Consider the following 16384-nt stretch of genomic DNA (forward strand, 5'->3'; position numbering starts at 1 on the left):
TGTGGCTTTGTAGAAGTACACAAGTCCACTGTCATTGCTTCAGTTTTCAGACTCTGATGCTGAGGTTGTTCTCCTCTTACTTCATTATTATTTCCCTGTGTGGTTGTGAGCATCAGTCATAGGTACGTAGCGCATGCAGGAAGTGGCACAGGATGCATCCCTTGAAGGCGTTGAGAATGACGGTGGGAGATTCTGTGGATTCTGATGGACTCGAGCCTGTTTGTCAAGACGTCCAACATCCAGTTTCAGAGGGCCGTGATTGGGGGAAAAGTAGTGATAAGTTTGTTCTCCAGTATTTGGCAGATAATGGTATTAAAGGGAGAGCTGTAGACCAGGAAGAACATGGGAATCCTGTTAGTCCAAGGGAGTGAGTGTCAGATGCAAAACAGAGGAGATAATGTCACAGACATGTAGCAACCGGTCACATGACATCATACAAGAATTTGAACTCCAGATTCGTGATTTGGCTGCTGCCATATTAAGACTTTGCAAACACCTAGGGTGTTAACTTGTTGCCTTTAAAATGTACTAAGTTACTGGAAAAATAACATTTCTGTCTACCTACTTCGCAAAAGCCAGTGAAAATGGCTTCTTAAAACGCAGAGGCAGAACTAAATAAGTTAAAACATGTTTTCATGTCTATTATTGTTATGTTTTTTTTACTTCTACTGAAACATATACAGAGAATATCAAAGATGTTAGTTAACACTGTGGGGACTGTGGAGGCTCCAAAAACACAAATCTGTGTGAATATGTTAATCCACGTGGCGTCTGCCAAAAGATTTACACCTGCTCAGGTTCAACTCTCAGGCCTGGGCACCGTTAGTGCGTCAGTGAACCGCTCACACAACAATCTCATGTAGTCTGTACAAGTTCCCAGTGGTAGTACTGCTTTGTATAATCTATAATTTTCTTTCATTTCTACCCTAATATTAATAATTATCTTAAAACTGACCGCAATGATGAACACTTAGCTAAAAGTAAAGGTTTAGAGAGTTTTAATGAGCAACATCTCCCTCGTCTGTAAAGTGGAAAGCATTTCTTTTCAATTTCAAAGTACAATTTTCAAGACATTATTGACAAGTCAATGACAGGGTTAAATTATTTTACTGTAGTGCTACAGTATGCAACAGGTATGAGTGAAAATGTGTGTCCATTCAGTCCATGTAACGAAGAATGACTGGCATGTCGAATCCCCGCAGCACGGCAGTAGAGTAGAAAACAGGAAAACAAGACAACACAAAGAAAAGAATATACAAATACAAGTGTAAATAAAAGCATTCATTGAGTTGACTTCCTTCTTGTGCACTCTGATTTTGTCCGGTTGGGTAGATCAGTACTGGCAATTCATAGCATAAAAAAAACCAAGCTCACAGAACTGGTCTTCTTTAGCATTAGTCTTATAATGGCTTACTCGCAAACACACGCTCCCTCTTAGTGACACACACACACACACACACACACACATACGCATACACAATAAAAAATCCATGGGAGAACAATCGTCTCCATCCTCCATGTTGAAATAGATTAGGAAAGTCTCCGTTAATCACCCAATAAATACATTCTGAAATCTCTTGAAACATCGACCGCTAGACAAATATAAACAAATTTGATTAAAAGAAAAAAAACAAACTCATTAAAAAGTGTTTACATCATAAAACAGTCACATGGACATGGTGCAGACCAAGATGCACACGCACAAACTCCTTAGATTAGGCCCAAAGATCCAATTTATTTATTTTTTTTTTTTTCCCTCACTTGGTCACTCTTTCTCCCTCCACGTTCTGCTTCTTTTAGTAACTGATTGTACACACTAGTGTCGTGGTCTCAACCAAAGCGTCGCTATAATATGCCTTCAGCTACGGCACTGCAGGCACACATATTCAAAGACACTGCTTGGCTCTATGCCTCGGTCTCGTTTCAATGTTTGTTTCCTTCTTGTGTCTTCACACGCACACACACACACACACAGTGCACTCTTGTAAACAAGTACTCTTTGTTCTTTCAGATTATAAATACTGTTTTGGTAAAATCATCATCATTAAAAGACGAGACGGAGTATATCTGAGCGTATATCGATACAAAACACAAAGAAATTGCACTGTTGGAAGAGTTTTCCTTCTTCGTCTGAACATGTTGCGCTTTTCTTCTTCTTTTTTTTTTTTTGGCTTCAGCGATAAGGCCCAACATTTGGAGTGGAAGAGAAAGAGAAGTCCAAGCGATGATCTACCTGTGCCCATGGGGCCTACTGTAGGTACGAATAACACACAAACAAACACACTCACAGATAAACAGTTTTGCGGGGCAATATAAAAAAGACACTAAGGAATGGTGAAACATCCTCTCTGTCATTTCCTTTTGCAAACTCATTCTTCAAATCCATCATACATTTCATCTTTATATTCAAAATCTTTTTTTTTTCTAGCCGCGCTTCATCGCTCATCCTTTCCTGTCCAAAGTGCGTGGGTGCCGGTGCTATTTCAGTCTGGCTACACTAGGGGGTGCTGTTCCTCTCTGCAGATGACTGATAGGCGGTGGCTGTGTTTATTGCTATAATGTCCTCCCCCTATTAGAGGAAACAAAAGGGACAAAGTTGCCGCCCTGACACTGATCTGAGGTCTCTGTCCCCGGTGCAGATTATAGTCTGTGCTTTTTTTTTTTTTTTTTTTTTGGAAGAATCTACAGCCAAATCAGTGCCAGATGGAAACTCTTCCCAGAGGAGTGAGTTCAGGTGAAGACATAGTTGAGGAAGAGCTGAGAGAGGAGCAGAACACAGAGGATTAGGCAGTGACGGCCGGTGAGCGACACGTTGTCCTCCGTGGCTCTCTGGTAAGACAGCTGACGACTTAGGGCCACCAGGTTCCTGCAGGGACAGAGAAGGATGAGGGTGAACTCGAGTTTGTGACTTAACTCAGCAGCAGTTGATGAAAATGAAACAGTGAGGATGGGAATTTATTCTCCATGTCTTTGGTTATTTTTCTTTTTACTTTTGTTGGTTTGGAACATCCTTCAACTACCACTGCTCTTTTGAATTGCAATAGCCTTAAATGCAGCACTCATTCAGTCGAGCAGTAGTGGGGTGCAGTCATATGTGCAAGTGTTCCCTCCCCCCATATTTTTAAGCTTTATGCATTTACAGAACAATATTGAGATATAGCTACACACCTGAATTACAGTCAGGGAGAGAGCGAGAGAGACAGAGAGACCTAACTCTTCATGGCTCGCCAGCTGATTTGTCAATATCCATCAGCCACTCTGATTAATCTGTGTTCTTTTTCAAGCACTTCCATGTACTCCAAACACGTATTTAAAGCTGTAGTGTGTAGCTTTAAGATATAAACAAATGCAGATTACATTTGAAACCCATTCTTCACACAGTTGAAACACTGATCAGAAATCATTAACTGAACATGACTGTGTTCCAAAATGAATATATTATTTAGTTAATTTTGCTTTTTACTTGATATTAACTACACTTTCTGTATTCCAATTTCCTTTGAATCAACACAAAACGTCCCAAAAAGTCAATATCCTTAAATTTGATTTCATTTTGAATTTTATAAATGTATGCATGGATTTTTTTTCATGAAAATAAAACTATATACAGTGTACATTGGAAGAATGGTATGTTCCTCTGAGGGAAGGAGGCATTATCTGTTGCATATACTGTATCTGTTGCATGTGTGTAATTTCCACCTCTGAATATCCTGCTGTGTCTTCTGTATGGATGTAATGGAGGCTTCTATCTGGGTGATGTCCTTTTTCTCTTTACTGCACCGTGCACACTGGCTGGAAAACCCTGCGCCCATGCAGAGAAGAAAACAAGACAAAGGTAAGGCAATGAAAACAGCAAAAACAATAATGTGTTGAGTTGTGTAATGTGTGTACCTTCATTGTCCGAGGACTCGTGTGTGGGCTCAGGTGTGGTGCTGCTGCTCTCCGTGTTCTGGCTGCAGCTGGACGGTTGACTGCTGGCCTTCCTGTGCTTCCCGTTCACCACCGCCTGGAGGAAGAGTCAGAAGAGGATTTCTGTCTAACTGTGTGTTCACACTGGACGGTATTACATCCAAAGTCAAGACAGAAAAGTGAGTAGCTGCCTCATCCGGTGAGAACACACAGTAAATTGTTCACACAATGAGCTGCTGGTGCATTCATCTGGGCACCAGAGCAGCAAATAAGTGAAATAAAATGTTTGATTTTACAGCACTGCGATATCAGGGGCTGTGAAGCTCGATGGGAAGTGAAATAACCTTAATTTTGATGAAATGTCAAGGACATGGGAGGTGTGTGATTAGTCTGGCTAACCTTCTGCTGACTTGTCCATCTGTGGCTGTAAGAGAGTCGGTGGTGTTGTCTCTGACTTTTCTCGTGAGTCTGAATCACTCCGTCCTTCTCAAACTGAATCAGACAGAACTCTGGGTCCCACGGCTGTGTGCTGCCAAAACATGACATGAGGTTAATTAGCTGAGTAAGTCATTCATTTGTGTACTATCCCCCTGTTTTATTTGCATTAACGTGGTGTGTGTGTGTGTGTGTGTGTGTGTGTGTACATACTCTCTGTGCTTGTAGGTCCACTCGGAGGTGACAGGGTCCTGTTGGAAAAGTCGTGCGGTCCAGGGTGTGTCTCCTCTCTCCTTCGCCTCTTTCCGCTGAGCTTCCTCCAACACAAACTTTTCCTGCGTGGCTCGCAGCTGGTCCCGATCCATGATAGCACTGGTCACATGCTGCCACAGTCTAACAGGACATTCAAATCAGGGGCACATACGGTCAAAGGGGTGTCAGCGGCAGCATTATAATCTTTAACACGCGATGTGCAATTAGAAAAGAGGGGAAAAGGTTTCAGGCACAACTTTAACCTCTGACATTTTCTGTGTCATACACAAGTCGATTTAATAACATGAAAAACATCTAAGGGCTCACAAACTCCTACTTCCATGCTTTACAACATATAAGGGAAATGATCACACCTACAATGTGATCATGAATCACATTGTAGGTGTTTGTGGACACAAAGACCTTTGTGTCTACAGCTCATGTGAATGCAAACTTTATTAACATTACAAGCTAAACATGTGCTTGACTGACATCATCTTTACCTTTCAGACTCAAACTCCCCCTGCTGGTCCATCTGTACCACTTGTCTCTTGAGGCGGAGGCTGCGGATGTCTGCGCTCGGGTTCCACAGCGTCTCCTGCTGGCCTGTGCGCTTTTCTTGAATGAACACCTCACTGTCCTGATGACATAAATGGCAACAAACAAGTTCAGTCTCATCATACAAGTTCCTGCCAAAGCCAACTATTTCAGATATTGACAATCTAGAGGCAGGAATGCATATATTATATATATAATACATATTAGTCAATAGCTCTTTCTCACCCAGTGTCCATCAATAGTAGCCATCATCTCCTCTCCTTCTAAAATCTTCCCACTGATCTGATTCACAGAGGAGGGACCTCCAAGGAAAGGCTGCAATGAAAGTGGTTCAATACCTTAATAAAAACTACTGTTGATAGAAAAAAAAAAAATAGTGCAATTATAACTAATAAAAATGATACCTTTAATTTGAACTCCAGCTGTGCAGAACATTTTGTTTTCTCACACTCGATGGTAACTTTCCCCCCGAGCTCTAGTGTCATAGTCCCGTACAAGATTCCTACAGAAGACAGTGTTACAGCATCAGACCAACAGCACATCAACACAGATTGGAAAGTTACTCTGCAGACTGATCACAGCATTCGCAGTAGTACTGTAGATTTAGATTTATGAATATAATTTATCATCCTGCCACTCGCAGTTAGATTAGCCATCCAAAACAGCTTTTTTTGTATTTCTTTCTCTCTGCATGTTTAGGAGGCCTCAACTTAACTCAACTTTATATATAAAGTGCTTTAAAAACAAAAACGTATTTTCAGTTCGGAACACTCATGTCACAATTAAACCATTTATAGCAATACATGGATTTACAATTAGACTTCTACACTCCGCTCTCCAGATGTTCCCTGCATGGGCATAGCAGCTTAATGTGTGAGTGGCTGTCAGCTGATTACAAGTGGGGTGTATGACTACCGTGTCACAAAGCTTTCATTTTTCTGTGTTTACCTTTGCAGTGAGCATATGGCATCGTGATGACATATTCCTCCTCCCTGTTCAGGAACAGCAGTCTTGCTTTGCCATCCAGAATAGCTGACAGAGAGTTACCTACAAGAGCAAAGTGAAGGAGAAGATCATGATTGAATAGCACAATCAGAAGAGATGAAGACATAATTAAACCTCCATTAGTCTAATCTTTGATCAATGCTATACAGATTACATATTGTAGTACGCTGCATACCATAGAATTTAGACTTGGCCAGGATGCTTCCACTGATTGCAAACCCATCCTTCCTATTTGAGATGTAAAAGGCAGAGATGGGTGGATGGTGGGAAACCTGGCAGAAGAAAATGAGAGACACCAGATTGAGAAGAGGGTCACACACCTGTCTTCCGGTATGTTTCAAATGTTACTCTTTGTATGATCATGGCATTCCCTGATTTACTGTGGATTTAGGAACATAATATATTATGCTAACAGTGAGCATATTCTGTCATGTTAGATGACAGATTTTGATTGCAACTGAGGTAGATGAGCTTCAGCTCTGTGCTTGCCCAATTATGCAAAATATGTCACACATAGGAAAATTCACGTGAGGTATATTCATGCATTGTAGTCTGGTGTAACCTGTTCAGCTATGTAGAAAGTGCAGCCGTCGGTCTGAGGATGTAGCCAGCAGCAGCGAAATGTTTCCCCCAGGATTGGGTTGTAAGGCTTCTTAAGACCCTGGAGAATACAAACACAACCAACAGTGAATGTCAATGAAAAAATCTTCTGCCACAGTTTTTCTCTCTCAAATCAAATGTGAAAACATTTTTTCCTCAGTTGAGTAAGATTTGTTTCTTTAAACCTAAACAATACCAGTTAAAACCAGTTGCACTGCAGATGACTAAATACCTTTCACTAATGAATTCAAACCAATTAAGTCGAATAGGCATAATTATTTAAACAAAATACACTGGAAACACTATAGAAAAAAGAAAAATAATCACTACCAATCCAGCAGGTCATGAACAAATCTTACCTTAGGTTTCTTGTAGAAACCAGACAAGTACCATCTCAACACCTGCTTGATGCGACCATATGCACTCTCCTCCAGTGAAGCTCTGCGGTAAAGCAACATCAGGAGAGTCAGACACGAATATGAAGATTCTTCTGTCTCCAAATAGCACACACACACACACACACACACCACACACACCACACATAGAGTATAAAGACTTAAATGTCACTGACTGTGAGAGCAGATCAGCGTGGTAGTAGTAGTCAGACAGCTTGTCCAAGAAGGAGCGTGGCTCTAAGATGAATGTGGGCAGCACCACCTTGGACAGGTCCATACCTGGCCGCAGCTGTTTCAGCAGACCCCAGATCAGGCCTTTGTTCTCCTCTGATACAGTTTCCACTTGGGACGCCTCGCCAGCCTCAATTAAAACATCCAGAAAGATTAAGGTTAGCATAGAGGCCATTAAACCATTATAGTGTCTGGGTTCTAGATTCAGAGGAGTAACACAAGCAAGATAAGCGATCTCTATAAAAGGCGAGCAATCACATTTTACAATACAATCTACTGACCTACAACAAGGGTAGATCTCTCTCTAAATACATAGCTGAACTTGATGCCTCACCTCACCCATCTCCTCTGTGCTCTGCTCTACATAAGCTGTGGCCTGAGGCCCAGAAGACAGCTCATCCGATTGCTCCATGTCGCTCTCTTCCGTCAGCCTTCCACCATTCTCAATTGGCGTAGTGTCCCAGTCGTCGTGAGCCTCGCGCTCTGATTTGTCAGAAAACCCATCGTTCTCCATGTGGTGATTGCCGAGCAGCAAAGAGTCATTCATCCTGATAGAAACGGAGGAAAAGTGCAAAGTTATAAGCATATTCAGGGACTGAAAATAATTCAAAGGTTCCTCAGAAGTATAAACACTGGTGGGCTTTCTTAACAAGATAGGATGTCTTGTCACTTCAGGTGAGCTTTTTGTTAAACCTAGACCTGATTTCCAAGATCTTTATCTACAGTATATTAAGCTAGGGTTTCTTGTTTGTTTGGGTAAGTAACCCTGATACCAGTGTTGTTAAATTATTTTGTTGACACCCCTTTTTTTCATGACGATAACGAGACGGTGACAAAACGAACATCTCATGTTTGAAGACGGAAACATGACGAGACATGTGTGAGTTTTCTATGACGAGACGAGAATGGACGTAAATGTCAGTGTGTGGTTTGTCAGACGTTCAGAGTGCACAATTATTCTGCTTATTATGCGCGTAATCCGTCAATCAAAACCTAAAAATGACTTGGTCCGTGTTTCAAGACGATTTATGCTCCTTGCCCTGGTTGGGGCGCACTGAGGACAGTCTGCTCCAATCGAGAGTTGCACCGGGGGCAGGCGGGAGAAGCCGCAGCGTGTGCACTTGTCTGCGGCCCCGGAGAGCGGCGAGGTCCGGACGGGGGCTCACTGTAAACCACCTTCGCCCCGAGCCCTTCCAAGCCAAACTAAAACTCACTAAGACTAAAAACCATCACATATAGAAATGACTAAAACGTGACTAGAACTATCACATATAGAAATGACTCAAACGTGACTAAAACTAATAAGCGCTTTAGTCCAAAAGACTCAAACTAAGACTAAATCTAGAATGGCTGCCAAAAACAACTGCCTGATACCAATCTATTTTTCTTAGGAATGCATGTCCAGGCTGTCAGTGACAAAACCTTTTCTAAACAATTCTGCAAGAAATCAAACATTTAAAACAAATGAAAACATCAGGACTTAATGAGGTGTTCTCACCACCTTGGGATAGAAGATTTAGAAAATGTGATTTATTCACGATTCCACAGACAGCTCTGCCAAAGCTTTGATAACCAGTTTTGCAAGTCAGACAATCAATAAACAGAAAAACAGAAATGACCAGTCATGAACTTTAATATATCTCGATGACCTTTAAATGTGTATTGTATTGGATTGATTTGTGATGGGGTTTTTTTTCTCCTCAAAGCTATGATGAGCAAATCTGTTGCATCAGATAACATCTACACAAAAACAGGTTGACCTTCTTGTGGGTCCCTAGTTTCAAATTTCACATTTTGCACATATTCTTACATACAGTGTGTGTGCCACACATACAAAGCCGAGGACCAAATTATTCAAACTCCATGACACAGTGAGATATTTAATCACATTTTCCAGATGTGATATTTTCTAGTCTTGAACACATCAGTACCCCTATCTGTCAGCTCTTTAACAAACATGAAAAAAAGAGGAGAGAAACTGTGGAGAAAATCATGCAGCTTCGAAATGGTCAAAGAAAGGAGAAGTGAAAATCAGAGAAGGAGAAAGAGACAGGAAGGTGGAACTAAAAGATGAAAAAAGGAAGATGATGTCTACAATTCTACAGCCATTTTGAAGTCATGAAACTGGACATCTGTGTATTCAAATGGAAGCACTGCAAACATCCAAAAACAACTATCAGACACATGTCTGACGCAGGTCTTAATCATATACACTTTTAAGGTAGATATTTCACAATACTTCACAGTTTAGCTCCAAACTAAAAGATTTAACATCACGACAGGATAAGGCTCATGTGACTAAAGTAAGGGTTGTAATTATATTGACAATCAGGAGAAAAGCCCAATTGCCCACACAACAATAGCAGAGAGTTCCATTTTCAAAATGCCTGAGGGCTGGACAGACCTGAAAAGTCACATTCCTACTGCACACCGTGAGTTAATAAGCAAACTGTAATGTTTATAACCCATACACACCCTGGAACAGAGACAGCGATCCTTACCTCAAGGATATAGGAGTATTTAGACAAACTTTTTTTCAGGAATCACAACACCAGCAATGATGTTTGCAGTAAATCCAAACAGCCGCAGTCTGTTCTTATCTCCTCTCCAGTGAGGGACAATACTTGTGTTTAAATCTGACTACTTTACTCTGTTTACTCTACTGACTAAAAGGTGCAGCGTTGCTTCCTTGACTCCCAGCACGCCTGCTTCCTGCAAGTGCGTATTTCTGTCACTGTGGAAGTGTATGGTTTACATTCTACTCGTCTGCTAGTCATGTGATCACAAAAGCTGTTGCGATTGGGTGGGAGAGGAGCAATGGAGGAAGGGAGAATGTGTGATGGACGTCAGAGGGGCGGTTCAGCCACAGAGAAGGTAATAAAAAGAGGAGAGGGGTGGAGAAGAAAATGGAGGACTTATGTATGACGTGCACATTCAGGCGAAAAATTGGAAAAGAACTGACGCATGAAAATACACAAAATGACCAGCAGAGTCACAAGAACAACTCATTATACATGTATGACTAATAATAGAATCGCTGTGTAACATAGGCATGATCACTGGTTTCATTCTTTCACCTTATTCATGCTTATTTATTTATTATTTTAGTAGTGGTGCAAATTTAGAGGCTTTAAATAATTCAGGGGTTATATTTGCTGAGCTGTCTTGAGAGTGCAATGGTTCAAGAAGTAAATCTTAACTGTACTAAAATGCTATACACTGAATAGTGAGACCACCATTTTTTTTTGTTTATCTTAATAAATCCTCTTAATATATCTTAAGTCCACTCATCTCTTTGGCTGTAATTTTGGGCTGATTTTCAGAAAGCACAGACATGATCTCATAAACCTATTTTATAAATGTGTTTGGTAGTAATGCCAGTTCAAAATCAAGTAATATAAACCATGAAGTCTGACAGGCTTTCTGTGTACACTGTGTGTGTATATTACTTACTGTAGCAACTCTGCATCAGTGAGTGCTGTTGATTGCAGCAGGTGGAGTATATGGGAAGACTCTAACGACATGCTGATATCTCCCTCTCTCCCCGCTTTGGCTGTGAGCTTGGAAAGACTGGAACAACTAAGAGCCAACTCCAGAGCGTCCATCCAGCACCGTCCTGGAGAGGCAGATACATTTTAGCGATGGTGAAGAGTCATTATAAAACATTTTGCTGTGAAAATAATTCCATACTTTAGACTCACCATCAGACTCTGAGGCAGCTCTGAAGATCAGATAGTTGCTGGGTAGTGGCTGCGTGATGGAGCCAACAGTCTCTCCTTTGGGACCCTGAATGCAAAATGCAATTTTATTCCTAATGCTATTTCAGTTCTACCGTGCCAGCACAAATAAATGGATCTCTCAAGGGCCATGAAGTAACACTTGAAAATATTTTAACCATTAGTCATGGAAAACTGAAATAATAAATCAAAATATAACAATGCTAAAAATGCTAACATTAGCAAAATAATTCATTAATTAATAATTGATTTAGTTGAAAAATTATTCGCAGCCAAAAGTGCTCTTGTTTTAATTTTGTAGAGCATGTATACTATGCATTTTCCTAATGCTACATTAATAATTCTGGTGCAAAGCTAAAACGTGCTTCTGTCCCAGTTTGACCAATGAGTTGTTTTTCGACCAGTGAGCCTCAAACCATGTCTGACCTTGACAGCCCAGATAGATTTGTCAAGCGGATGGTAGAGCTTGAAGCAGAAGCCGTCCTTCTTTGAAGGTCTTTCGATCAGCTTGCATGCACTGAGGAGGATGGTGCCCACCCAGTGGTCTGTCTTGGTGGTCTTGTAAATCAGAAGAACACCAGGTTTCAGGGCACACCACAACTTGGTCCAACTCTTCAAAGAGCCACGGATCTAAAGAACATTAAGAGATAAAAAAAAAAAGTTATAGAATGCTGAATCTAAACGTGAAGAGATTCAAAGAGGCAAAATTGTTCCAACTGCAAAATCTGAAAATGGGAACTGATGGAAAAAAGTCCAAACAACTAGTCAGTGAACTACTGTTGAAAGAGACAGCATCCACGCACCTTTAGCCAGTTTGACATGATGACAACACTGGGGTCCTTTAGTGCACTGAACAGTTCTTTAGCTGCCCGTTTCTTCTCCTGCCTGTAATTCTGTTTTTGGACCTGTGAAACAGAGACAAACCAAATGAATGAGTCATCAGTAAGAGTCAAAGTACTGGTCCATTTGTGCCACTAGGTGGGACTAGAGTCAAACCGAATATTATTATTCATTAAGGCTCCACGTTAACACTGGCTTTTAATAACATGATTTATTATTGTTTTATTTGAAGCACATTTAAAAACAAAAATTTGGAAGGGTTCCTAAATTGCTTGTGTACATTTCACAAGAGTGACAGATATTTAAGAGCTAAATTATGCACACTTTTAAATAAATTCAACTGCATGATCATAATGCTGACACGTATGTCAAGCAAGGAAGGGACACGTACCTTCAGAGACTCCTTCCGGGCCAGCCTCTCTGTGGGGGAGGGGCAGTCCTTCTCAACACCATTGAACATTCTGGACTCAGACTGTGGGAAAGAACAGAGAAGATCAGACAGGATAAATAATAATAAATATAAATGCTTTTACTACTGATACAGAGCTCCGGTAGCTGAAAGCAACGCCATTTTGGCAGGAAATGGCACAGTTCACATCCGTTGACATGTATAACCGGTGGCATACATATCAAGCAATTTGTCACGTCTCTTCACCAGCTGTATTCATAAAAAGTAAAGATGGTGGATCTCCATAGATTTCGAGGATGACAGAGGTGGATTGCTACTATTAAAACACACTCAAAGCAAGCGTAGGAGATGGAGTGATGGAAAGCCACAGGCAAAAGATTCTGCTTGTAGAGTGATCACTTCTTATCAGGTACGGTCGTGAATCACGATTCACGGCTTTCCAGTAAGCAGTCAGGGGAAAACCTAAGGGAAATATAACCTCCAACAATATTTATGTTTTTATACTCCTTATGTTAAGTTGCACCTATGTAAAGCAAAAAAAAAACACATTAATAAAACCTTTTATCAAAGTCAGGAGCATGATTGTTGTTAAGTTTCACATAAGTTACCTTTAAACTGCTGACTGGGAAGCTGCAAATCTGGATGCCAACTTCAGTGTTGTTACAGAGTCCAAACTAATTAAATTAATTCTGTTAATTTTATTTTTAATGTGATGTGTAAGCTTTCTCCGGAGTAGAATAAGGGGACGTTTATCGGAAAGTTGAAGATGTAGTGCGAGCCTGGAATAATGACCTCTCCAGCTGTTTCCATACTAATGAAAAGCACCCAGAATATTGTGAGGATCAGATATATTTAGTCGGTCAGGTTCTATGACATGCTGCTCAGTCTCTGTGGATTTAAAGAGCACAATGAACTCATACAGCTGGAAACTTTTCCTGCCAACATGGCGCTGTGAGCAGAGTCACTTGAAGTCCAGATCTCTTTAGAGATTTTTGTTTATAAAATGACCAACTGTAAAATATTGGCTTGTAATAGTCTAATTATTAAAAAGGTCTATAGAAGTCATGAGTTACTTGCTCATACTATTAAAATCAAATCATTTAACGTCAATTTCCTTTGCCACATAACACATATATGGCCTGTGTGAAGTAGGTGGAAGGCCTTTTCAATCAATAAGGAAACAAGGCAGTCAGTTGTGGTGTTGTGACCTCATATTCCCTCCCTAACTTCCTCCGTTAGAAAGCAAAGGGCATCGATTGTTTGATGATTTCCACTAATCAGTGGTTAGAAATCAGAAACACAGTTGTAGGTTATCCTGTAATTTCACTATGCAATATCTAATTATATACCCACTTCTTTTGTATGCTCCTTTTGGGATTTTTTTAAGGATACAAATGGTCTTTGGCTAGAGACGTGAAAATATTCCATTTACATTATAACCCAAACTGGGATTGAGAGGAATTAATTTTAATTCCCAATTGAATTGACAATATTCTGACAATGACATTGTTTGACAGGATAAACATTGTTTGTGTTATCTGGCTTTTATGGCTTTTATCTGAAGTGGCTTTTATCCGACGTGACAGAAAGGGGAGTGTTCTGCCCTCGTACTATCTTGAGAACTGATAATGACTCCCTGTACATTAAGCCTCACACATAAACAACGTAAACTGCAGCCAATGTGAATCAATATTATTTGGTGAGCCTACAAAGGCCCTCAGGCTCAGATCAGAACTACAGTCATGTCTATACGACAACATGCTAGGATAAGACTGTTCAGTCTCCTATTGTCCTATAAGGGCTTGTGTGATGAAACAGAGGGCAACAGGTCATAGATGCAGCTGTTCCAGTGAGTCCACATCAAATAAGCACTTTTGTGAGATGAGGCGAGACAAAATGACAAGAGGAGAGGAGACGAGACGAGACAAGATGACATTACCATGTTACCAATGGAAACAATCATTGACTAGTCCTAATTAGTATGAGTAAAGAATGGAGACAGATTTCAGTTCTAAAAAAGCATAAGCAAGACAAGCAGCACCGGAACAATAAAACTCTTATAAATGGCTTGTGGTGCTAAAGACACAGTTCCCACCATGGCCCTGACATATAAAATCCCACAGTGTTTATGTGGATTTACTTCACATGTGCAGTGTATTAAGTTAAAATGTTAATTTTTTTTCTTGTTCTGTTAGTGCCGTTCCTCATCCAAGCTCATCTATTACATAGACCATTTGTAAATCGGGGTTTAACAAGATATTGAAACACTAAAATATATGATATTCCATTGGGGGTAACTGTATCAATTAATTGAAGTGCTGTATTGATTTATCAGAAATATTCTTGGCAGTGTTTTTGAGTTATATTTAAGCCTCTGACTGCAAGTTGGTAGCAGACCTTAAGGCATTTCTCAATCTGCTTCTCACAAGACAAAGAAAACTGTGTTTTTTTTAAATGTATATAACATTGTTACCATTAACGATGACAGCTTTTCCTTAAAGCGCCAACCCCATGAGTCAGTTTCAGAGAACAGTTAAGGAGCTGCCCAACCAGAAATGGTGTTCTTACCTGACTGCCTGGTGATTGGGCAGGACTAAGTTCATTACTCAGCATGGAGAGACCGTTCCTGTCTGTTTCACTGCCTGGTGGGAACCCACAACACATGGTCACATACAAACATACTCAGTGAATAAACCTGCTGACAGACAGTTAAAGCATGGCAGCCCCAAAAGCAGCTAATATGCAGCAGCTGAGGTTCGTTGATTTGTATGGAATAAGTTCAGTACAATACAAATCAACATGTCATTTCACAGAAACTGGAATTGACCATCTGACATTGTATCAGGCTTCGTCATTGTCACATATCCATGCGTCAGTGTTGAACTCTTTGGTCTTTTACCTGGGCTGAGGCTGTAGATGTCATTGTCTCCTCCATAAGACAGATTCCGAGTGAGAGTGCGGGGATCAATCTTGGGTGGGGAGGTGGCATTAGGACATAGAGAAAACCTCCGATGGAACAAATTCTCCTCCTTCATCTTGACAACCTGGTTTTCCTCTGCAGGAGGGAGATGCACAAAAGAAAAAAAGTGGTTGGTGAGATATGGAAACAAGAGCACTAGGGAGAAAATAGAAAAGTCACAAAGGTTTTCAAACATCGAAGTGACGCATTTATTCAGACTGACTGTAATATTAGATTTTACTAACATTTCAGTGAAGTCATTCCTCATTTTGTGTATCTTCACTTAGATCTGATACTATACGTTTACTTTCTCTGTGTTAGTATTCACTCCTCCTATGTACTGTATAATTGTCTGGACCACCACGCTTTCTCTCTTCTACAATAACAAAGGCCTACTGTATGAAGACATGTCAGTCCACATAATGGCACTGTGCGTGGCAGTCACAAGCAGTTCACAGTGCACATTGTTAGAGTAAATGACAGATAGAGGCTCTCACTAAGTCACGGTCTGCAGAGAGTCACTGTCCAAGACAATAACACATTGCTTCACCACTACTCCATCCTCCTCGTCAGCCTGCAGCAACAAGCTTCCACCCACAAACGGCTTCACTCAAAGAAAGATGGTGCTGTTCTTCACTCATTCGCTATCGACTACATGAGACGCACATCTCGGCACACAACAAGAGAAAATGCAGCTACTGCAGCAGCTTCATGGACTTATGCTGCTGATTGATTTGCAGCGGTGCACAGATGAGTCATTTTTTTAGGGTCATCATGCCCACATGCAAGGGACAGAAACTAGTACATGTAACACCATAGACGGTACATAAAAGTGGACGTTGTCTTCTGGTTTGCTGGCTGAGGACGACCCTGAGGTGAAAATATGTTGAAAAGCCACCGGTGGGTGACCACCAGTAGTTGCAAAAAGAGGTAGTCCATTTGAATGCAGGGCTATTGGAAAATGAGCCTACTTCTTTTAACGTTACCAAACATTTTCTTGAGTTTATGTTCTCAATCGCTAGTTTCAGGTCTTCTTCAACAGCATATGTTGTCA

General features: G+C 40.7%; 1 protein-coding gene across 2 annotated transcripts in view; it reads right to left on the reverse strand.

Annotated features, from left to right (window-relative positions):
- Positions 1-981: 981 nt before the first annotated feature.
- osbpl5 (oxysterol binding protein-like 5) overlaps positions 982-16384 on the reverse strand; it is a 37705-nt gene continuing 22302 nt past the window's right edge. The window contains exons 3-23 of one of the 2 annotated variants that reach the window (XM_058645690.1): positions 15271-15426; positions 14940-15013; positions 12354-12434; positions 11926-12027; positions 11549-11752; positions 11087-11171; positions 10839-11001; positions 7720-7933; positions 7331-7515; positions 7119-7200; positions 6722-6820; positions 6335-6431; positions 6103-6201; positions 5559-5656; positions 5380-5469; positions 5100-5236; positions 4558-4737; positions 4309-4438; positions 3892-4006; positions 3700-3802; positions 982-2866 (exon numbers count right to left, since the gene is read on the reverse strand). In XM_058645690.1, coding sequence (XP_058501673.1) covers positions 2731-2866; positions 3700-3802; positions 3892-4006; positions 4309-4438; positions 4558-4737; positions 5100-5236; positions 5380-5469; positions 5559-5656; positions 6103-6201; positions 6335-6431; positions 6722-6820; positions 7119-7200; positions 7331-7515; positions 7720-7933; positions 10839-11001; positions 11087-11171; positions 11549-11752; positions 11926-12027; positions 12354-12434; positions 14940-15013; positions 15271-15406 — 2610 coding nt within the window. In that variant the 5' untranslated portion in view covers positions 15407-15426 and the 3' untranslated portion in view covers positions 982-2730. Of the gene's footprint in view, positions 2867-3699; positions 3803-3891; positions 4007-4308; positions 4439-4557; positions 4738-5099; positions 5237-5379; positions 5470-5558; positions 5657-6102; positions 6202-6334; positions 6432-6721; positions 6821-7118; positions 7201-7330; positions 7516-7719; positions 7934-10838; positions 11002-11086; positions 11172-11548; positions 11753-11925; positions 12028-12353; positions 12435-14939; positions 15014-15270; positions 15427-16384 lie in introns of those variants that run through there. The other variant, XM_058645692.1, reaches the window with a different exon arrangement.

The sequence above is a fragment of the Solea solea genome, chromosome 12, assembly GCF_958295425.1.
Source record: "Solea solea chromosome 12, fSolSol10.1, whole genome shotgun sequence".
In the NCBI taxonomy this organism is placed as follows: domain Eukaryota; kingdom Metazoa; phylum Chordata; class Actinopteri; order Pleuronectiformes; family Soleidae; genus Solea; species Solea solea.